Here is a 23,879-nt window from a genome sequence, read left to right as displayed (position 1 = left end):
TTTGCTGCAAAGGGGAAATATCTTGGATGCCAACATTTACATGTATGAACAAGATATTCACAAATAGACCAAAGACCATAATACAACACTTCTAAGAATAGACCTATTACAAACAATCCTTGTTCTCCTTAGAGAGGCCACTTTCTACACATGGAGAAGCTATCCAATGGCATAGCGCCTCACCCTACAAAAGGTGTCTTACTAAGGTTTATACACAACCATAATTCCCTATATGCTCACAATTATAATATTATTGAAGATTTAACTCAAGCATTATGCACCATCTTTTTCTTAAAATTCCTTCAGAGCAACCTAGTTTAGTAGAAAGAACTATTCACCACTATTGACAACATTGATCCCTCATATATTAATTTGATTACTTTTGATCTTGATGAGGGTAGGTCTAGGCTTCCTCACAAGATCACATTTCAAATCCAAGCATCATCACATAGAACAAACATTTTCTGATGTGTTGTCAATGAAGGAGCCTCCACTTGTGTCATTTCTTTATCTTCTTGGAGAGCTTTAGATTCCCTAGAGCTTGTCCCATTCACCACTATGTTGAAAGCCTTTGACGGTCATGCATGTAAGCCTCATGGAATCATCACTACATTTCCTATGGAGTTAGTTTGTGAGACTATTTTGATTGAATCTGAAGTGGTTGGCCCTCCTCTTGATTATAATATTGTAGTAGGGCACAATTGGTCTTATGCAATGATGATACTTGTGTCTTTGATATTTTGAGTGATTCACTTTCCTCACCATGGTAAGGTGATTACTATTAGACAACTAGCTTACTACATACCTGACTCTAAAGTGAAATTTAAAGAAGCATTTCATTCATTGGTGACTTTAAGGATGCATTCATTAGTATTGGTGGTTGGATATTCAAAGATTCATCATTTATGTGTACATTTACCCTACCTCCACTGGTATGTTTTGTAGATTTGTCCACTTTTGTATGATATCATCTAGCACTACTATATCACAAGACTTGTCCCTTGTGTCACTTGATATTTTTGACGTCGTGCCTTCACACTTGTTTATTCTAACTTTTTCATTGTTAGTCAAGATCCTTGGTGGTGCCCCAACTCACAAAGGATGGTAATTTAAGGTCGTGTACACTTTTAATTATGGTTGGGATTTCCTATCAAGCTATCCAAATGGGATTCACACATTTTGATCAAAATCTTCACCCTTGTGTGAAGTACAATCATTTTACTTCATCCATTTAGGGTGTCAACCCTTCTAGTTCTCATAAATTTTTATATGTCGTGATTGCCTTTGAATGAGGCATCTTAGAAGCTCTGATTGCATGTGAGATCCCTTCTTTGAAACTTGTCATGGAATTTCCATGTGGTACCTATGTTGAGGATATACATCTCATCTCTTTAACATGTCTTGAAAAACATCATCAAGAAATTGAAAATAACTATTGAGATTTATAAATGATGTGTCAAATCTTATTTTCATAAACATGTTAGTCCTCGAGTCTTTTCTAAAGATAACTTGATTTTGGTTCATGGTTGGAATCACGATATATTAAGAACTTGGAAATTCAAACCTATGTGGCATGTCCCTTTTTCTTTTTAATATCAACTTTAGAATTTCACTATGATAGTTATCTTCTACATGTCATCTCTTTCATGAGCATTATAGTTCTTTGATTCACTAGTATTTCTTTGGTTGAAGGGTTTTTTGTTTTTTTTAGTAGATATTTTTGTCACTTACTTATTTCATTGGACTCTTTGACTATGGACTGCTTACATATTAAGGAAGTTTCTTTTAGGGTGGCCAACAATGGGGACAATGAAGAGATTTGCTTCACTCTATTACCACTAATACAACACCTGCTTGTAAGGGGAACATATCTAATGTCTAAATGTTTCTCATAAAAGAATTTTGCAAGATTTTCTATATAAACCTTGTAGATAGACCACACAAGTAGAAGATGAAGGAAGTACACACTATTATCTTTTACTAATGAAATTGGAAAGAGGAACCATGGATTTGAAAGAAACAATATGAAGAGCATCATCTATCATCAATTAGAGAGACAATTAAGGAGATGGAGCTATTAGGTTGTGATCTAGATTGTACCATTATATTATTTGTCATTTATGTGTGTCTTTTTTACATGATTTGTTCACTAGGAGAAGGGGTTCCATTCTACATTATTATATCTTGTTCCATAGTAGAGCAGAGCAATTGAGAGTGGGAGTGACAGAGTATAACAAAGGGGGTTAGTGTTTTATAGCAACCAAACAAGGCACATGTCTTAGGTAAATCCATAGAGAGTGCCTTCTCCTTTGTAATTATATTGTTTCCATACCAGAAAAGAGAACAGAGTAGCCTCACCTTCTTGTTGGGTTTTCTCTTGTAAGGGTTTCCTGAAGAAAAAATTTGTGTTCATTATGGATGGTGTGTGATTATATTTTTTGTTCTCTATTTTCTACATTTTATCTATTTTGTATATAAGAAAAAAAAAAATAATTAACAAATCTAATTTTTTTTTTTTTTTTTTTTTTTTTTTTTACTTTCATATCCAATAAAATATCCATGATAATTTACCTATCAAATTGGAATTACAAAACTACAACTAAAAGATTAAACAAATAAGACTCATATTTATTTCCGAGAGCTCATCTTTATTTCCTACTAAAGATTTCACTCCTACTCAAAGGCATGCAAAAATATTCTAGATTATAATAATCACACAATGGACCAAGAAGGATTTGTTTGAGATGAATATGAAACAAAATTATCTTATTTTGAAAATATGTAGACAAATTGAATATTTGGTTGAATTTGTATGGAGCTACGGAAAACCATTCACAATTAAAATTAAAAAGAAAAAAGAAAAAAAAAGACAAAAGTAGTGAAGTTAGCAATATCATATACAAAATAGGAATAAGAAAATAAAAATATGTACAGAGAGGTTACATTTCGAGAGGAGGCCTCAGCCAGTCCTTAGCTGGAAAATCATGGTTTTTACCATATAGCACATCAGTCACGATTACATTGAGGTCCTGTATACTAGATATAGTATACCTGTGGAATACTGGACCTATATTGACAACTAAAACCAAAAAGTCTCTGAAGTGGACCAAAACAGCTGACAGGGTATGCCAGTATTTAGCATTTAAGCTTCCTATCCCAGACTTTGAAAACAAAAATACAAAACATGAGAGCAGGATGGCTACACAGCCAGAGATTACTGATCTGAACCAACATGATTCGGGGATGATGGCGCTTTCTCCCTTTCCGGACTGGGCGATGCTAACCAGGTTACACCACCTTCTTCGTCTAGCACTGGCTCGCCGTTGGGATGAGTTACCAGGTGCAGGATTCGAGTGTAACCATGAGAAGGACCACCAGAAGGTCCCTCTATCCGCGCTGGAGTCGAATTTGGGTTCTGATCCTGAACCAAGGCATTCTCCTTGGCGAAATGCGGTGGCTGAATTTGTTCAGAAGCCGGAGGGTCTTCATGCTGACGACCCGCGCGATACACATGCCCTGACAGATCCCCAAGCAGGATGCTGTCGTCTTGAGAGGGGTCGTTGTCAGAGGGAGCCGAACTGGAGGAATTCCTTTCCTCTTCTACCACCGAAACAGTAAAATTGATAGTAATGATAGGCCTATTTACCTCACTCTGGAATGAAAAACTAGAAGTCTGAAACGAGCTGTTCGGATGAGCCCCCTCGGCTTCCAGCGACAGAGGAGAAGGCGGAATTGCAGAAATCGGATTAACAGTCGAGGGAGCCGGATATGCTCGACCTCCTCTATTGCCATAGTTGCTGCCTCGCCGAGGAATGCCACGCCTGCGCATTATGATTGCGGGCACAGAGAGCTTGTACAGGCAGAAAGAACTCCAGTGGTGTAACAGGGAGGGAATTCTATGAAACTCCTGGAGCCTTCCGCACCAGACATACAACATACTGCGGCAAGACGGGAGCGTCATTGTATTAAAGAGCCAAGGGGCATTAATGCCATGACTTGATAACAGTACCCAGAGCCCATGCGCCTTCATTGTTACCATGCATGAGGTGAAGTCTAACTGGTTTCGAGACAGCTCCATAGTAAATGTGAATGCCTTGAGCGTATAAATGCTATCAACCCCCTGTACCTTGCAGCACTCCCGACTGCCAGCAAAAAAGCCAGCTGTTGTTTCGGTGATGTATTGCATTGTTATCTGGAGAGAGCACCCGCATCCGGGTAGAGGTTGGCTTATTATTGGAGATGGTTTTCGTTTTTTAAATTGTGTATATATTCCAAAATAACCCCATATAAAATTGGAAAGAAAATTCATTATCAAGGAGATTTCACTCCATTAACTTAAGTATATAATTAATATTTATTAAAAGACTTAAGTATATAATTAATATTTATTTATTTTTTAATAAATAGTTCAATTTATGTAAAATAATTATTTATTTAGTATTTATTTATTTTTATTATAAAAATATGTTATATTAAAATAGCAAATTTTAGTTCATGTTGTCTTATTAAGGCACTCCTTGATGTGAGGTAACCAATTCAATTAGGGTACTCTGTGATGCGAAATCACCGGTTGAGTGATATATTGGACAAGTTGAAGATGTAGTCTTAACAAACTTACAAAAAAAATAATATATTTATTTTTGTGAATTTCCATATTACTCATATTAAAATAGAATATCTTTTAATTTTGTAATATATATGGAAAAATTTTAATTTAATTTTTTGTGATAAGAGTGTGGATGTTGTTAATGCCATAAATGCTTATTTACATTTCCATAAACTTTACTAACATAATTAAAGTATGTACATTTCCATAAACTTTACTACTAAAACTCTATATAAAAATTAAAATTTTATCTTAAAAACAAAAATATCCATTGCAATAATTTAATTAAATCTTTATCCCAAAAACAAAAATATCTCTTCCAATAATTTAATTTAATTGTCTATCCATAATTTTAAAAATAAATTATTATTATTATATTTGTAATTAAATTTTCAATTAATCTTGAACAAATTCATCGATTGAAATTCCTGAGGGGTATATAGATGTAAATGTGATTATGGTTTGGTTTGGGTCGTTCTCCCTTCGCATTCTAAAAGGAGAAATAATGGAGAATAAATGTAAATGTGATTATGGTTTGGTTTTGCTCGTTCTCCCTTCGCATTCTGAAAGGAGAAAATAAAGGAGTTGTTTTCTTACCGTGCCAGGGTAAGCAGGCGCTGGTGGAAATGGAAAAATAAAATAATACGTACAGGGGAAAAGGTAAAAATTTAGGCAAACTTGTATTCCGATTTAATATATTGAATGAATTTGCTGTCAGAGAAAATATCGAATGAATGAATTGGGTTTTTGAAGATCAAGCAAAGAAACCAAAAACATCAAAGGCAAACAGGCAGGCAGTCTGACACCATGAACATGGAAAGGATGAGCGGAGCCATGGGAAGACTGAAATCCTTCGTTGGAATGGAAGACGAGGAAGAAGCTCAGGAGGAAAACGTCTTTTTAACCGATGATATTTCTCGTCAATGTTCCTTATCTCCTCAGCAGGTATCAATCGCTTTGGTAGTCATTTCAATCATTAATCTTGCAGTAGATTAAACATATAATTTGGTAGTCAGTTTAAAAAGTAGATCACTGATCTCAACTGTATTGATATTCAATTCGTCTTGTTGCCAGAGAATGTATGGATTTGCAGCTTGCCTGGCCTGTGGCCTATTTTGTACACTCCTGGTAATATCTGGCAATGTTTTATCTCAATTATTTAGTTTTGAATTCCTCCATCTTATTTGATACTGACAGGGCACTGAAAATGAGTGTACCCATTTTGGGATGTTTGCAATAGATGGCTAGTTTAATTATTTAGTGGAGATTAGTGGGTAGCTAATGGAAATTAAATCTAAAATCCAACACAGTTAGTTTCCTTGCCCACACTACAGATACCCTCTGACTAAGGGGTTATGCCTCTCAAATCCAAACCGGTGCTTTCAATGCTTGTGCCTCTTTGTTTTTTAGCTGCAACTTTCAGTGTATATTTGCAACAGAACGAACAAAAGAGAAGAAATGATAACAGAGATCCCGGCTCAAAGAAACGTAGTGCAATTCCTCAAATGCTCTTGTACTGGCGCTTCTTATCTCCATTTTACTTTTGTTACTGTTATGTGCAACCCCGGTTTATAATTTTTCATATTTTGAAGTCTGCATTTTGATTTCCTCTTAATCCCCACAATTTACATGTTTGAAAGAAGAAAATGACCATCGGGAAAGGCTCCCAAATTGGAAGGCTAGAATTTTGAGAGAACTATTTCGGGTAACATGGATATACCCATGCGTTCTTTTATCAAGCAGAGTGTGATCGTGCTACTTTGCTTGTTTTCATATTAAACAAGTATTTTTGACTGGTGAAAATGGGGGACATTATTTTCACCGGTGACGGATGTGCTTTGGATGATTGATGCTCCATTTGTTGCAGAGGATGTCCTCTCTGCTATTGGCCTCGGAGGGTATATTTTCCAAGCATTTGATGACCCTGCAAAGCTTGAAAGTATAACCACTTATTGGTGAATTCCCATCTCAAATAGAAAGTATAACCACTTATTGGTGAATTCACATCTCAAACAACTAGACCAATCTTTCTTTGCCATTTTCAATTTTTATTTTTATTTCCAATAAAAAAAATTGTAATTTCCTTTATTTCAAGAAGAAATGAGAGGACAACCAGAACCACTAGGAAGAGTACTGCTGCCAGCTTTTTAATATAAAAGCGTGTCTAAGAAACAGAAGATCTCCAAGCTCTACAGCTATATCTATCAGCTGGAAGTCAGATAGCTTTGAAGCTACATTTATCAAACAAAGTTTCTAAAAGAAAGCAAAGGGTATGTCTAGGCCATTTCTGGCCACTTTTAGAGGATGACATCACCCTTGGAGGTCTTTTCACCTACACCTGGGTTAAAAAGAGGCTAATTGTTATGTTTTATCATTGAGAGAGCTATTTTTAATTTTTTAGGCTGACTAGTGACCTACTTAACTTGTAAACACTTAAAATATTATTTTTAGGGTTTTTAACTTTTTATTTAATTTTGCCCTAAATCGACTTGGATGCCCTCATATAAATAGAGGGAAGTCAACTTAGGAGGAGCATGTTTACACATACTCAATTATTTCTGTCGTGAGAGAGTGCACACTAGTTTTCTGGTCTCTTGGATGCAATGGATCACTAAAGGATAGCGAATTATCTTGGGGAGGATAAAATTTCTTGGAGGATTTTTGCTTGGATTAATGAAGTGATGTTATGATGTATTGTGTTATTTTATTGTGAGTATCTTCTTTTGTTTTGCATTGTTGTAGAATTAGGGTTATGAAGTTTTCATGATATGTAGAATATTTGATGGCTCTAAAATCTCCTTTACAAGATTTGTCACCTGTTATCTATCAAAGAAACTTAGAATAACATTTTTTTGCCTTAAATCTCCAATTGATCAAAAATAGCTAGGGTTTGATTGAGAGGCTTTCTCTCTTTACTTGCTCTAACCAAGGTTTTCCACCTTTGACCTCGCATTTTCTTGACTCCATAGACTCAAGATTGATAAGGCACTAGTCCTTGTGTTAATATTTTAAATTTTTTATCTTTTTCTTGGTAAACTAGAGTTAGTTTATGGCAAAATAGGCATTAAATAGCATAAAATGCCTTAAATATCATAGTCCTAGGGTTAGGTCTTTTATCTCTTAAACTGAATAAAGAAAAATACATTTTTATGCATTTTTCAGTCATAATTCTAGGGATGACGTGTAGGGTTCCATAGCTGTTTTCTGCATTTTCCGCCATTGAAAAGTTGTTTTGACCTTTTCCCTTGTTGGCCCTTTGTTAGCCTTTGATAGTTATTGTTTATCATCACTTGTAGGCTAGCTTTATTATTGTTGTCATAAATTTTGAATGCTATAAACTGCCTTCATTTTAAAAACCTAATTTATAACAACAATCATTTAATTAAGGTAGCATGTGTTTGGAATCTATTTGAGCATTTCCAAAACTTATCTTAGCCCTCCAAACTTAGCCATATGTTCTTTGAACTTGCTACTTCATTTCTCTCGGAGCTCTACCTTATTGAACATATTTTTGGGGTGTCTAATTAACAGGTTCATTAGAGGGTATTTAGCATCGGAATCCTTGGGTTACATAATCCCTGAGACATGTTGGGGAAGCCTCCCCAACATCCATCCACGGAACAAGAGGGGAACAACCACTAAGGTGACAGTGGTGGATGATCCCATTGTTGTCCTTAACCTGGAGTGCCTATTGTGGTTTTGCACTAGGCTGCTAGATTTTGTGGTAATATGGTTCTTGCAAGATCTTTGATTCTTGGGGCCATGGATGATGGAATTTAAACGGAAAGAAATCTGCAAATTCAGGAATAAAAACATGCAATAAATTACAATACAAACCTTATCTTGAGTTTAAGAACAAAGTGGGGCAGATTTTCACTTGAAAAAGAAAAATAAAAATAACATAAACAGGGGCAGAATACAGATCTGCAGTTTTAGAAGAGGGAAAGCATACCTGGGAATGAGATGGGTAGTAACCTCTTCCTGAAGATGCCAAATCCACTGGGTAACTCCAAACTAGCTCCAAGATGCAAAACAAGCTCCAAGCTTGCTCCTGCTCAAAAGCTCAGCTCTATTGCAGAACTTAGAAGGCTCACAAAAACTCAACTGGAGGTCTGAGGCAAAATATCTGAGGCCAGGGGGTGTGGTTATTACTTTTTAGTTAAAAAAAATAAATTATTGGCCGAGTCTGCTTGTGTGTGGTCCATAGTGACTTGGTTGGTTCATGATGGACTCTGCTGGTTAGGATCGATTTGGGGTTCATGAAGGACTCAGTTGGTTTGAACTGGTTTCGATTGGTTTGCTACCAAACCAGTCCCCGCTGGTCTGAGTTGACGCGAGTTCCTGTCTGCCTGGTTGGTTTGACTGGTTCCGAGTCAAACTGGACTGATTTTTAAAATATTGACCACAATGTTTGCTCGGTCATCTTCAAAATATTCAATTGCTAATCTTCTCTTATAGCTTCCAACCTTGCGCAGAACTCATCATCCGCGTATCTTCTGGCCCCACCATTCTGTCTTCCTCTTCTTTTCCCACCTAAGGCATCTTCTTTGTGAGCCATGCCGGTTGTTTTGATACCAATTGTCAGAGAAAAAACAATGCACTCTTCATTGTCTATTTGTGTACAAAATGCATCTCAAACTGATGTTGCAGAGGTTGTGACTCCTTGCTAATTTCTTATAGAGAACTTGCACCTCCTCAGTGCCCTGCAATGCCCTTTAACATCAAACAGCTAGATTTTTTGCAAAACCAACTTTATAGAGCCAATGAGAACTAACGTCATGAGACAGAAACACAACAGAGAAATCAGATCCTATCTTGTTCATAATGCAAGAAAAGACAGAATCGTTTAGTGTATTCCATTAATCTCTCCTGTGTCTTGTAGGTTTTAACCCTGCACAGTTAATTGCTGGAAACAAATTCTTAATAAAAACAGAAAAGATGCAATGACACACACACAGATTAACACAGAGATTTCACCCTAGAAACCCAAACCGAGAAAACCAGATTTTTTTTCCGGTTTTACAATATAATATGTATATCCCGCAACATGCATAAACTGCCAATCCATTTATCCTGGATTAGAATGCAACCATAATTCCTCAACCGTAATTACAAAACCATGGGCTGAACTGCCATGTGCCACAAAATCACTAAAAGTGAAACCATCTGCTGAAAATTGCCAAAAATAGATGCAAAAAACCACCCCTTTTTTTGTGTGTGGGGGTGCACTGAAGCCCATACTTACCCTGAACAAGGGGGGCGAAGCCCCCCATGTGACCCCTGAACAAGGGGGGGCTGCAGACCCGCCGACCCCTCCCATGTGCCCAGTACAATGTACAGCACATGGGGTTATTCATGCAAAGAACATAACACATTCAATTTGTCCTAAAGTTTCTCTTCCGTCCTAAAGATTAGGCTTTGTCTGAGAGTGATAAAATTCAATCACATTCCTGACAATACAAAGTTCAAACATTTCAAAGGAAAATAATTTGGCCAAATTTTGAAGAGTGATCTAGTTTCCAGACTGCAGTTTTTGCAACTGAGAATTCAGACTTGCCCATTTTGGCATCGTGTGTATGACAGGCAGTTTTGCCTCTCATTTTTATTTGCTGTTTTTTATTTTAAATATTATTTATTATGAACTAGGGTCCTCATTCAAAAAGGCACTGTTTTTGTTCCTTTTTCTTCTTTGTCTTGAGTCTTATCCATTGATGAATGTGCATGATCTGCCTGCGTTTTCTAGGGACAATATTGATTTAACTATTGGAATGCTCTTCGCAGTTTTATTGATCAGTTCAGGGCAATTTTACAATTTTGAACGTTTGCAAATAGGAGGGCAAGACATAAACTGTCAGACTCATGTGATTTCATTTGGTGGCTTCTTTCTTGCAGTCATTACTTGTATTCCTCAGGCCTATTAAGTTTGCTGTCACATTCACGTTCGGCAATCTGCTTTCATTAGGAAGGTTTGTAAATACCCTTAATTCTGTTGTATTGAAGTATTTGTGGTCCATGTTTTACTTTGAATTGGGTTGAAGAGTTGAAGTTTGATAACCATCTAATAAATGACAAATCAAATTCTGCTTTCCATTCAATCTTTGTGTGCTTTGTGTATTTTCACTCTTCTGTTGGAGAGCACTGTTCCTTGTCTGTAGGATTCTTCATTGTGCTGGCGAAATATGAAGCTTATCTGTTTCTATTTTCATTTCAATGCTTTTCTATTTCCATGTTTTGGTAAGAGCTTGCGCTTTCTGGAAAGTTGGAAACCTTAAATGTTATCAGTGTTGTTATCTACCGTACAGCACAGCTTTTCTTGTAGGACCCATGCGACAACTGAAGATGATGTTTGATCCTGTACGTGTTGTGGCATCGGCTGTCTTTATTGGTAGCATGGCTATTGCTTTGTTTTGTGCACTATATGTAAGTAATGAAACTGTGTTTGATTGTCTGAATCCTTCTATTTTCTTATGTACTAGGAACAAAGACTTATTTCATTAGAATCTTTCTAACTGCATTTCTTTACTGAATTGCTTCATAAGAAAGAGAATGCATTGATGATTTTCATGGCTTTTGCAGATTCATAATAAACTTCTGACACTCTTAGCAATTATCGTTGAATTTTGTGCACTTATCTGGTAAGATTGTATTTTGAATTTTGTGTTATCTAATGCTTGCTTGCTTCTGTTTCTGTCATCGTAGAGCATGTATTAAATAGCTAGTTGTCTGGGTGATTTGTAACCATATAAGGAATCTAGATTCTATACTACTGCAGTAAATTTTGTTGCTGTTCAATTTCTAAGTGATATTCTTATGGTATGAGCTTGAAGGTTCAAGTACTGCATCCCCTTTGATATTTTAGGTTGATTTATGTACAATTTATGTTTTGGTATAAATTTTGGATACTGTCTATCGAACAGTCTCTGTAATTGCTATGGAAAATTAGGATTCCTTTCAGCATGCTAGTTTTGTTCCAGTTATTAAAACATCTCGCTATATTAAGAAAAATGACCATCTTCAAGATTTTGTCCATTCTCTCCATATTCTTTTCTTACCATACCAAAATGTTGGAGACCCAGTTTTTATTTTCCAACTAGACCATAAACATATAAACTTTTAAGCTGTTTTCGTGGGATCAAGTACCTTGAAGATTTTTGGGTGAAAATCTTTCAGATTTGGACTCTTCTTTCTAGGAAATAAAATCCAGTCAACGTTTCTGTGTTTTTTATTTTAATCTTTAGTTAAGAGTGATGTCGAAGCAAGTTTCAGTGCCCTAGAAGAAAAAACATTACTTTGTGTTTAGCCAGTATACTGTTTTGATTCTACATGCTAGCAGTGAAATGATCAATCTGTTACAGACTTCAACTTCTTATGATGATGCTAAAAGCTTTGCTAGATTGCTTTTTATATATGTAAATTTTAGGAATATAATATTTCATTGCTGATACCTATCAAAAGGGGTAACTCTTTTGTTAATTTTAGGATAACAATGGTATGTTCTATGCTTAGATCAATTTTACTTCAATTTTCTTTATTAGCCCAATATCATATCTAGTATAGCAATCACATCAACATGATAGTAAAATGCAGATAGAACGTAAACAATAATAGTAGAAGACAAACCAACACAAGAGGACACAAGATATGGCACCAGCCAGGAACAAACCCCAATGTGGGGAAACCCTTGATCAATTCTTCTTATAGTTCTTCAAAAGTTCAGCGTAGAGATAGAGTACAATTTACAATATTCACTTGCCCAATCTGATCAAACAAAACAGCAGAAACAGAAAGCCCTAAACAGAAAGTTAACGCTGGTCAACAGGGCTGAAATTGACCTCCAAAACAGCTCGGTCAACCTTGGTCAACTTGGCCTCCAACAGCAAGATAATGCAGCCCAAAACAGTCTGAAAATAACCAGTCAAATCTGGTCAACAAAAGTCAACATAGCAACCTGAATTAGGGCAGTCAACGCAGGGGTTAAACTGCCTCGGTTTTTGTGCCCAGAGCAGTGGCCTGCCCAAACAGAAGTCTCCCTCACAAAACTGAAGTCAACGCTGGTCAAAGTCAGCCTCCTGAAATTTCGGCCTCTTGAAATTTCTGTCAAATCAACGTAGCAGCTAGAAAATCAGACCTTCCTTCGCTCGTGTGGAGAGAGACAAAAGCCCAGAAATCTGTACCCAATCAAGATGAGAGAGAGAAAGATGAATGAGAATGATGCCAAAATGAGGAGGAGGCACCTTGTATTTATATGCAACATTGAAGGCTGGAGGAGGCTAATTTGATGGCTGGCCAACCTTGACAATTTGTCCATAATCAAAATAAATTCATAACTTGATTTATACATGTCATAATGGGATGATATTTAGATCAATCCTACAAATCTTGGAAAGAGGAATCCAAGAAAAATATCAGCCTCATAAGAGCTGTCCGAAGTGATGTTTGGCCCTAGTTGCCAAATTTAACACTCCCTCTCAACTAGGGAGAACATCACCTGCCAAATTGTCTGTCAATTTGTACCATCCATGTCATTGCTTTGCTCTGCTGAACCATGAAGAAAATAAGAAATGATTGAGAATGTACCATACCATTCTCCACTGACCCGAAGTCAGTCTCCAATAATAGAGTGTGTCATACCACTCTTAACTGACCCGAAGTCAATTTCCATTGACCCCAAATCAATATCAACATCCTAGCATAGGTAGTACGGCAGTACACGATGTGTCCATCGGTAGTACTATGGTCCCTATCCGCATTTCCCTACTCATTGGCCAGATGAGAGGTACTTACCATGAGTTCTGGACTGCATGGTAGGATGCCGACAGGAGAAGGTGAACCACTCATCCTATGCATATGCCACCATGGGATATCCTCTCAACTAGGGAGAACATCACCTGCCAAACTGTCTGATAATCTGTACCATCTCTGTCATTGCTTTGCTCTGCTGAACCATGAAGGAAATAAGAAATGATCGAGAATGTATCATACCACTCTCCACTGACCCGAAGTCAATCTCCAATAATAGAGTGTGTCATACCAATCTTAACTGACTCGAAGTCAATTTCCATTGACCCCAAATCAATATCAACATCCTAGCATAGGGAGTACGGCCGTACACGATGCGTCCATCGGTAGTACTATGGTCCCTATCCTCATTTCCCTACTCATTGGCGAGATGAGAGGTACTTACCAGGAGTCCCGGACTGCATGGGTAGGATGCCGACAGGAGAAGGTGAACCACTCATCCTATGCATATGCCACCATGGAATATTACAGGGGAAGGTGAACCACTCACCCTGTACATCATGCACCAATAGGGGAGGGTGAACCACTCACCCTATGGTCGCTCATCACTCCAAGAAGTACCCCAAGCCCCCCAGAGCTCCTAGAGCTCAACATCCATCTCATATGGGACCCTCATAAGAGGGTCTCTCCACGACTCCAAGTTGTTCACGAAAGGTCAAGAATTTGACCTTTTCCAGGGGCTTCGTAAGAATATCAGTGACCTGATCATTAGTCCCAACGTGTTGGAGCCTTATTGCTCCCCATTGTAACATATCCCAGATATAGTGGTCCTGATATCAATATGCTTGGAGCGGTCATGAAACACGGGGTTCTTCGAAAGACGAATCCCTCTCTGATTGTCGCTGAAGATCACGGTGGTATCCAGCACATGTCCAAACAGCTCACTAAAGAGCGTTCTCAACCAAACAGCTTCACAAGAGCCCAAACTAGCAGCAATATATTCAGCCTCAGCGGTGCTCAAGGCAACCGACTTTTGCTTCCTGTTCTTCCATGATATTGAAGCATAACCTAGAGAGAAGCAACATCCAGATGTGCTTTTACGATCCACCACACTGCCAACCTAGTCTGCATTAGAGTAATCGTGGAGCCTCACATTCCCAACAGTGTATCTAAGTCCATAAGTGATTGTGCCCCGAAGATATCTCAAGAGATTCTTAGCAACAATCCAATGTATGTGATGAGGCTCAACCATAAACTGGGTCAATGTATTCACTGCAAAACATGTTTGGACGGGAGTTCACCAAGAACATCAGGGCCCTTATGAGTTGACGATATTGAGAAGAATTTCCCAAATCGGGCCCTACAACACTTCCACATAACTTCTTGAAGTTAAGTTCCATCAGAGTAGTCATGGACTTGCAGTCCACCATCCCAAATCTTTCAAGTAGTTTCACAACATATTTTCCTTGAGAAATGAAAATCTTCCCTGGCTTTTGCCAGACCTCCAACCCTAGGAAGTAATGCATTAACCCTAGGTCCTTCATATTAAATTTAGAAGCCAACTCCCTTTTACATTGATGAATAAGAGAGTCTGCACTTGTCAGAAAGAGATCATCCACATAGAGTACCAAGATGAGAGGTCTATCATTCTCAAGCTTAAAATAAAGGTTTGGATCAGCTTCACTTCTCGTAAATCCCAGCTTCATTAGATAGCTATTGATCCTCTCATACCAAGACCAGGGTGCTTCCTTCAACCCATAGAGGGCTTTCTTCAACTTGCATACATGTGATAGATGATCTTGAACTTCGAACCCCTCAGGTTGTTCTACATAGAAGGCAGTCTTGACATCCATTTGATGAAGATTCCATCCTTGTGAGGCAGCAATAGCTATAATCGAACAGATGGTGGTGTAGCGAGCAACCGGTGCAAATATCTCATCATAATCTACACCTTCCTTTTGAGAGAAGCCTCGAGCAACGAATCTGGCCTTGAACTTTTCAACACTTCCATCAGCTCCATTCTTGATCTTGAAGAGCCATTTCGAGGTGACAACGGATTTGTCCTTGGGTCTGGGGATCACATCCCAAACATCATTCTTCATAATTGACTCATACTCTTCGTTCATTGCATCCTTCCAAACCTGGTGTTTGGCAACTTCTTTGAATGTGCAAGGCTCAGATTGAACAATGGTGCTTATAGCAGTTAAATACTCTTGGTACCTATTCAGCTTCATACTTTCATGAAATGTCCCCCTAGGTGCAACATGTCTCTCGGCATCTTCGAGAGTCTCCCTAAGCCACGAGGGTCTCCTTTTCGAGGAGGAGGGCTTATGAGTGGGTGGATCAGTGGGATCCATTGGTCCTTCAGCTCAGGCCTCTGCTCATCCTACATTCCGAAATCTACTTCTTTGTCCTTCCTTGGAAGAGGAAGGTTACTAATCTTCCCAAGGGCAGCATCCTCATCGAAAGTGACATCATGACTTATCTCCACTTCTCTTTGACCAGGCACATAGATTCTATATGCCTTAGAAGTTTCACTGTAGCCCACAAAAGTTCCTTTCTTCCCAGATGCCTCCAATTTACTTTTCTTTTCTTTCGTCACATGAAAGTATACGGGACTACCGATTTACCAAAAATTCTAAAATGAGAAACATTAGGTTTCTTACCGGTGAAAACTTCTCCAGGAGTCTTGGAGTCCAACGCTTGATGAGGGCATCTATTTTGAACATACACAATTGTGTTTGCAGCTTCGGCTTGTTATCACTTCGGGAAACTCTCCTAGGTTGCAGCTCGGAAATGCCTGGTAACATATAATCTTCAATATTGTTCTCAGAACTATTGGAATGGATGATGGTTTGGATCAAGTCAGATAACCATTTCAGCTCTATTCTCACTCAAGACATGCATGAACACTCTCACCAATACAAGGCTTTAGACCACTAATGCTCAATAATTTATAGATTCAATGGATAGATGGAGAATATTGACTGTACCGGCAGATTGCATACATAAACACATATGACAATGCAGAGATAAGATGACAGTTATCTGGCATTAGACACAACAGAAAACCTGAATAACCTATTCAAGTGCAAGCATAGAACAACAAAGAGAATGGACATTGAACATATAATAGCAAAAGAAGCTTATATTGCTAGAATGAAGATGAGAAGCTTGAAGGAACAGAGGAGGAACAATCTCCAGAAGTTGAACCCTTGTTACATCTAGTTTTCAGCCTTTTATAGGCCTTTTACAATGCTCCTGAGCTCTCAAAGGCTCGGAGTCTTAATCTGTCTGATATGTCTTGTTAACTGATTGATTCCCTAAAGAGGCAAGCATGGCTCGGAGGTTTTTTCCTTCTGACAAAGGAATAACCACCTTCAGGTAGTTTGATGTGCTGTCTGGGGGCTCTCTCGTGCCGGAGATGCCCCATGATGTTTGTTTTGAGGAGCTGCACTATGGCCTTTGATATTTTTGTTTGTTTTGGACAGCTGCGCGTGTTGTGTTGCGCTGTGCTGCTCCTCAGCCTCTTTGTCGGTTTGGGGATGAACTGTGCATGCTATGGCCCTTTCAAAGGTTTAACAATGCATGCTTTTTGTTAAAACAAAACAGCGTTGCCATATGGTGGACCTATGCCTTAAACAATGATTGTTTCTGTTTTAAACAGAAAACGCAGCAACACTGAGAAATCCCGCCCCTCTGTGTCCTTTTCGGACTTCAAAAGTCCTCAAAAATGGTTTATATCTATCGGGTTCGCCTTTGGGGTGATATCCCATCTCCATCGTTGATCTAGGAGTTCTAGATCCAACGGTGGTGATCAATTTATTGGAGTTAACCGCTTGATGAGGGTGGTTTTCTCTCTCCTCGTCCTGAACACGTGGCGGTCGTTGTATGGCATCGGGCGAAGCTTGGCCTAAACCACTTATCGCCTTTGGCCCTCCCGAAATCTTGCCGGTTTTGTAATTTTTCCTTTATATTGGAAATATGTCGAAACATTGGAAATTATGAAAAAACGGCCTTGGCGAACCTGAAATATTTATATATTTCATTCCTGAACCCTTTTGGGTCCGGGACCTATCGTTATCGTCGCCGCCGAAGGCTTCCTTTGTATTTCTTAAAATACGAAAAAACATTGAAAATGCATTAAAATTGGCCTTCTTGCGGACCTCAAATTTTATACATTTCACTTCCCGAACCCTTTCGGGTCCGGGCTTCATCGCAATCGACACTGCGATGTTTCCCTTTGTATTTCGTTATATAACAAAATACATTAAAATGCATTTAAAATAGGCTTACTGCGGACTTGAAATTTTATCGAATATGCTGTATATAACCGTCGGGTCCGGTTATCGGGTCGCCCATGTGTATATGCCTGCTCCCTTTGTATAGCCGATGCGATCAATCGCAATCGCATGTCGCTGATGCCCGGGCCTTTTACTTTAATCGTCGATGCCTCGCTGATGTGACCCGCCGATTCGATCATCGGAGATCGCTGATCGATGGGTCTTGCGCCCATACTTAAATCATCCTCTTTGCTGGGCCGATTGCGATTAGCCGCTTAGATTTGGGCCGTTGATCGGCCAAATCTAATGGTTGGTATTCTTTCACTGTTTAAAGCCTGTGATTTTGGTTTTTCAAGTGTTTTTGCCTCTCGATAGTGTATTTCCGCCCTTCCAAGGGCTCTCCTCTTGCGCCGATTTTGACCTTTAGATGATTTTGAGCAAATGTTGAAGATTTGAAGAGCATATATGGATCCCATGGGATGATTTTAAGCAAATTTGGAAACTTTAAGAGCATATATGGATCCATTTTGGGCCTTTTGCTAGTGAGGCTAACACAGCCCATAAGAACTTCGGAAGGCTCTGATCATGAAGCATGGCACAAGTGGCTTTTACGATAGAGCGGTTCTTCCTTTCAGCAACACCATTTTTCTTAGGAGTATATGCAATAATAGTCTCCCTCTTAATGCCAGCTTCTCTGCAATGATCTTTGAACTCATTTGATTTGTATTCGGTTCCATTTTTGGTCCTCAATATTTTGATTTTCTTCTCGGTTTGATTTTCGACCAAAGCTTTGAAGGAACAAAACCATGAGAATACTTCGTCCTTCTTCTTCAAGAAATATATCCAAGTCTTGTGAGAGAAATCATCTATAAAGGTTGCATAATATAAGTATCCTCCCAATGAGTTCACGGGCATTGCACCAAATAGATCAAAATGAACCAATTGCAAAATGTCTGTGGTCTTGCTATCACTTGAGGGGAATGGTCCCCTTGTATGTTTTCCCTCGGCACATCCCTGACATACACCTTCATGCTCTATTTTGAATTTGGGCATACCTGTAACCATTTTTCTTGCATTGGGTAGAGGCAGAGCCTTATAGTGAAGGTGAGCAAACCTCTAGTGCCATAGTTCAGATTGAAGAGGTTTCACAAGACATAGCTCCTAGTGGACTTCCTCCAACTTGATATAAACTGTCAACTTTGAATCCAAGAGTAAATGCTTCTTTGAAATTTCTTTTCCATGCACATACCTTTCCATCAATGAATGCCACCTTGAATCCTTTGTCTTCCATCGCCGAGATAGACACTAGATTTTTCTTTAGATCAAGTACATATAGTACTTCTTGAAGATGAATGGTGTTTCCTTGATTCAATTGAAGGGTAACATTCCCAACTCCCTTCACGGGATAGGTGGGATTGTCTCCAAGGATAATTTCGAAATCTGTATCCTTCTCTATCATATTTGAAAGAGCTTCCTTGTACTCGGTGAAGTGCCTTGAGGCACCACTATCAATCAACCAATTTCCCAAAGTATCCGGAGGAGAAGCAGTAGAGAGGGCAGATATAAGATAAAATTCTTTTTGGTTAGAATTTACAACATTAGATTCATCATACTTGGAGTTTCTTGTTCTTTTAGAAGCTCGATCATTTCCAAGTTGAGTAGTAGAAGCATTCATTTTCCCTTTGTTGTTGAACTTGCCATTCCTTTGATTGTTGTTGTTGCCCCTGGAATGATTGTGATCATCATCATGAGATGTGTCCCTTCTATTTGGACACTCCCTGGCATATTGAGCAAACTTGTTGCAAATGAAGCATCTTCCCTTCCTTCCATTTTTGAATCCCGGTCTTCTTTGACTTTGCTTATTTGAACTTGCATTGTTCTTCCTCTTGGCATGAGCGGAGAATGCGGTAGGGTTATTCCTATTCAAAGGCATCTCCAATTCCATCATCCTTGTTTCTTCTAAAGTCAAATCAAGAGACATCTTCCATGCATGATAATCAGAGTTATTATGAAGCTTATCATTAGACTTGAAGTAGGATGTGGAGGCCATTGAGACTTGTTCTTGATCAGTGATTGCTCCTCTTAGTGATTGCTCTTCACTCTTTCCTGGACTTTTTCTTCACCTCAGCTCTGATACCATGTTAATTTTAGGATAATAATGGTATGTTCTATGCTTAGAGCAATTTTACTTCAATTTTCTTTATTAGCCCAATATCATATCCAGTATAGCAATCACATCAACATGATAGTAAAATGTAGATAGAACATAAACAATAACAGTAAAAGACAAGCCAACACAAGAGGACACAAGATATGGCACCAGCCAGGGACAAACCCCAATGTGGGGAAACCCTTGATCAATTCTTCTTATAATTCTTCAAAAGTTCAGCAGAGAGAGAGAGAGTACAATTTACAATATTCACCTGTCCAATCTGATCAGAGAAAACAGCAGAAACAGAAAGCCCTAACCAGAAAGTCAACGCTGGTCAACAGGGCTGAAATTGACCTCCAAAACAGCTCGGTCAAACTTATTCTACTTGGCCTCCAACAGCAAGATAAATTGATAATGCAGCTCAAAACAGTCCAAAAATAACCAGTAAAATCTGGTCAACAAAAGTCAACGCAGCAACCTGAATTAGGGCAGTCAACGCTGGTCAATGCAGGGGTTAAACTGCCTCGGTTTTTGTGCTCAGAACAGCGGCCTGCCCAAACAGAAGTCTCCCTCACAAAACTGAAGTCAATGCTGGTCAAAGTCAGCCTCCTGAAATTTTGGTCAAATCTGGTCAACGCAGCAGCTAGAAAATCAGACCTTCCTTTGCACGTGTGGAGAGAGAGAGAAGCCCAGAAATCTGTACCCAATCAAGATGAGAGAGAGAAAGATGAATGAGAGTGATGCCAAAATGAGGAGGAGGCACCTTGTATTTATATGCAATGTTGAAGCCTGGACGAGGCTAATTTGATCGCTGGCCGACCTTGACAATTTGTCCATAATCAATATAAATTCATAACTTTATTTGTACATGTCAGAATGGGATGATGTTTAGATCAATCCTACACCTCTCAGAAAGAGGAATCCAAGAAAAATATCAGTTGCCTCATAGGAACTGTCAAAAGTGATGTTTGGCCCTAGTTGCCAAATTTAACATCTTTCCAAAGCATCAACCCCCTTCTTTAGGATATTTGGGCCTGCTTAATATGAAAAAATTATTTTGTTATACTGAAGAATTTGCAATGTCAAGCTAGGTTTTCTTAAGTAAGATTGACTCAAATAAGACTTGAAAGTAGCAACATTGCCGAGGAGATTAGTCTCTTTTTGGATGGTGATAACGAGTTCATTACATCTCTCCTTGTTAAGAAGGTTATCTGATTGCTCCATCCAGATGTTTGTAGCACAATTGCGCGCTTGAATATGACCACCCTAACCGTACAGGCACATCATGTCCACTTATGTTTTGACCATACTTTCTACAATGATGAGGAAGACATTTAATATTTCATCAAATTATACTGACTGTATGGAAGAATCTAACATTGCACATGTCATACTATGAGTACAAGAGTGATTTCTCTCGTGGTATTAAATCAACATTTGTGCTAATCAGAGTTGGTATTTTCCTTTAATTGCAGTAGTGATTCAAAGATTATCAGCTTTTGAAGCTGTAGTGCATCCACAGGCTCCTTTAGAGAGCCCAAGATTCCTTGTTTGCAAGTGGCTATAGGATATATGGATTAATTCTCATATATAGGTTGATACATTGAACCTCTTTTCTTTTCAGACTATGATTGAATCCTATGAGGCATGGCATCCTCCATGTAATCAGGAGTGTGCATGATTTTTAATTAAGGGAAAATCAAATAACAGGCTTGTCATTCAATTTGCTTTAGTACATGGCTGAAGCCTTTCAATTGATTTTGAATGCCATTCAGTTTTCTCCATTTTAGCACTTGGGAAGCTTGGTTAATCTGTTGTGACAATATTTTGCCTATTTTTTCTGACAGGTATAGCTTGAGCTATATACCTTTTGCACGAGCAGCAGCTAAAAAATTCATGGTTGCTTGCTTTGACACGGAGTTTTAGACTGGGACTCTCAGATTGACGGTGAAGAAAACCTGTAGATTACATGCCTTATTATCTATTCTAATATGTTTCTAAGTGGGCTGTACTGGTGAATTTTGAAAGAGGCATTTGATTTGAGTTCTGTATAGGATGTACACATGCATCTATCTGATGAAAATGTGCTTGTCATCATCAGAGATACAGGTCTGGAATGTGTGCTTTGTTGATGGTTAGACATTGAGGTTCAATTTTTGTGTGGACCATATCTAAATTGGACCTTCTGAAGTGGAAGCCTTACATCTGTACTCACCTGTTGGGGATTGTGAGCTTGTCCTCTATCTCTAGCAATTCTTTCTTTTCTTTGCAAGTGTTGGTGCCCAGTATTTGATAATACAAAATCAGTTCAATAAAGCGGGCAGACTTGTGGCATGCTTAAGCCTCTGTTCAATTGTTCTAGGTTTAAATGCCCAAGTTTCATTTGAGTATAGATATTAGTTTATAAATGGTCCTAAAATTGGTAAAATGCTTCTCACTAATAGAAAATTTGAGTTCATGTTAGTACATTCCCTTGAATTTGAGATTGCTTTGTGACAATAATTTTTATTCACATAAAGATTGCACTTCTTAGTCATCCCTGATGGAATACGATGCTTCTGTTCTGAAGTAATTTTCTGTTGCTTTTCTGTTCAAACATACATATTCAAGATTTATGGTACATCTAAGTGAACACATGGGTTGGGTTCTGAACTAATCTTCTGTTGTCTCAAGAACTTTTCATTAAAGGTGTAATGTGCATTTTCTCTGGCACCCTACTTTCTATAGTTAACAGTATGGTCAAGTTTACCAGTGTTTGACAAATTTGGAGGGGCAAATCCATTTTTGTCTAGAGGATGATCCTCAACTGTTCATTTTTAGGACAGATCTTTTTTACAACAATGTAGACATGTGTAAGATGAAATTTATAGGCTTTTGGTTGCTTTGATAAATCTAATTTGGTAATGTAACAGTAAGAGTGACTGTGAGTTTGTGGGGGAATAGAATTTGAGTTGAGGTGGGGGTTGCAGTTTGAAGAGGAAATGACTCAATTTTGAGACGCGAGAGAGAAAATGTTCCTTATCAATCGTTCCCCATGGTGGATCCATTCCCTTTGAGAGAGGACCAGAGAGACTGACAAGGTCATCCGCTAGTAGTAGAAGGCAGAAACTTGAAATGTAAATGCATTGGATATTGAAGGAGAAATTGACCCTGCTGGTTCTAATTGTTTCATATAGGAAACGGGAAAAGAAAGCCCGTCAGTTGAAGAAAGACAGCTGCCAGTTCAGCTGGAAAGGAGAAAACTGTTAGAGGATGCTACCCTCAAGTAAGTTGGAGGTTGCTGTGAGTAAATTTGTAAGGCTTTTTGTATCAACGAATAAGTAACTCATACAAGCTCCAATGAAATGAATGTGAGAAGAAAGCCATTGCCACCTTCCTTTCTTTAATGTGGAAGTCAAGCATGGTGATAGAGAACAAAGGTTTTTAATAGGTAATTTTAAAAAGTTATAAAGATTATTAAAACAAACCCCATGTACTGCAATGCTGTTCAGTGTCTATGTTTTTGAAAGTTCCATATGCATGGGAATCTGCAAGAGTGCATAGCTAATACATCTACTCCCATGCATGCAATATAAGAATAAAATGTATCCATAAAGGAAATAACCATGGTAATATTTCAGACCTGCAACTGCTGAGACTTCGTAGATTTGCATACTGAAGGTTGACCCAAGTTTCAAATATCTATTGTTATCGGTGGCTAGTCCCTGTCTTTGCTATATCCGTGATGATTATTTTAAACATTGAACATAGAACATGTAGATCATTTGCTGTAAAACCGAATTGATATAGAGGTTTGTGATTGCTCAAAACTTCTCATTGCTATTCTGGTTAGAGCTCTGTCAATGGCAATTAGAAATATTGTCAAGAATTGCAATCTTTATTCTGGTTAGAGCTCTGTCAATGCAATTAAAAATATTGTCAAGAATTGCAATCTTTAAGAGCTAACTCCTCTACATAAAATAACCAAAGCTTTGGAAATAAGTAAATTGACAATGCAATTTCATTTGCACTCTTCAATAAAAGAGGCAAGATAATTTTGTAATAAAAATTCTACGAAGAAAAGGTTGTGACCTACCATCTTATATTTAAATGATTTCTT

At 38.2% G+C, this 23,879-nt stretch overlaps 1 protein-coding gene across 4 annotated transcripts; it reads left to right on the top strand.

Moving 5' to 3' along the window:
- The first annotated feature begins 5,063 nt into the window (after positions 1–5,063).
- Positions 5,064–22,248, top strand: LOC149206210 (uncharacterized). 4 transcript variants are annotated; one of them, XM_089395352.1, is made up of 8 exons: positions 5,088–5,266; positions 5,360–5,551; positions 5,681–5,734; positions 10,499–10,572; positions 10,909–11,026; positions 11,183–11,241; positions 21,628–21,727; positions 21,882–22,248. In XM_089395352.1, the coding sequence occupies exons 2-7, from the start codon at positions 5,414–5,416 to the stop codon at positions 21,704–21,706; spliced, it is 522 nt and encodes a 173-aa protein (XP_089251478.1). In that variant the 5' UTR covers positions 5,088–5,266; positions 5,360–5,413; the 3' UTR covers positions 21,707–21,727; positions 21,882–22,248. The 4 variants fall into 4 exon arrangements, with proteins under 4 accessions (XP_089251476.1, XP_089251478.1, XP_089251477.1 ...); XM_089395351.1 differs by having other exon boundaries at positions 5,089–5,266; positions 21,628–21,740; XM_089395350.1 differs by having other exon boundaries at positions 5,064–5,212; positions 21,628–22,248.
- The last annotated feature ends 1,631 nt before the right edge of the window (positions 22,249–23,879 follow it).

Source organism: Pinus tabuliformis, chromosome 1_2 (genome assembly GCF_031772625.1).
Source record: "Pinus tabuliformis cultivar Carrire ecotype Pingquan chromosome 1_2, CPIR1, whole genome shotgun sequence".
Taxonomy (NCBI): Eukaryota; Viridiplantae; Streptophyta; class Pinopsida; order Pinales; family Pinaceae; genus Pinus; species Pinus tabuliformis.
The sequence above is the reverse complement of the archived record's forward strand: the minus strand, read 5'-3'. Positions and strand labels throughout refer to the sequence as shown.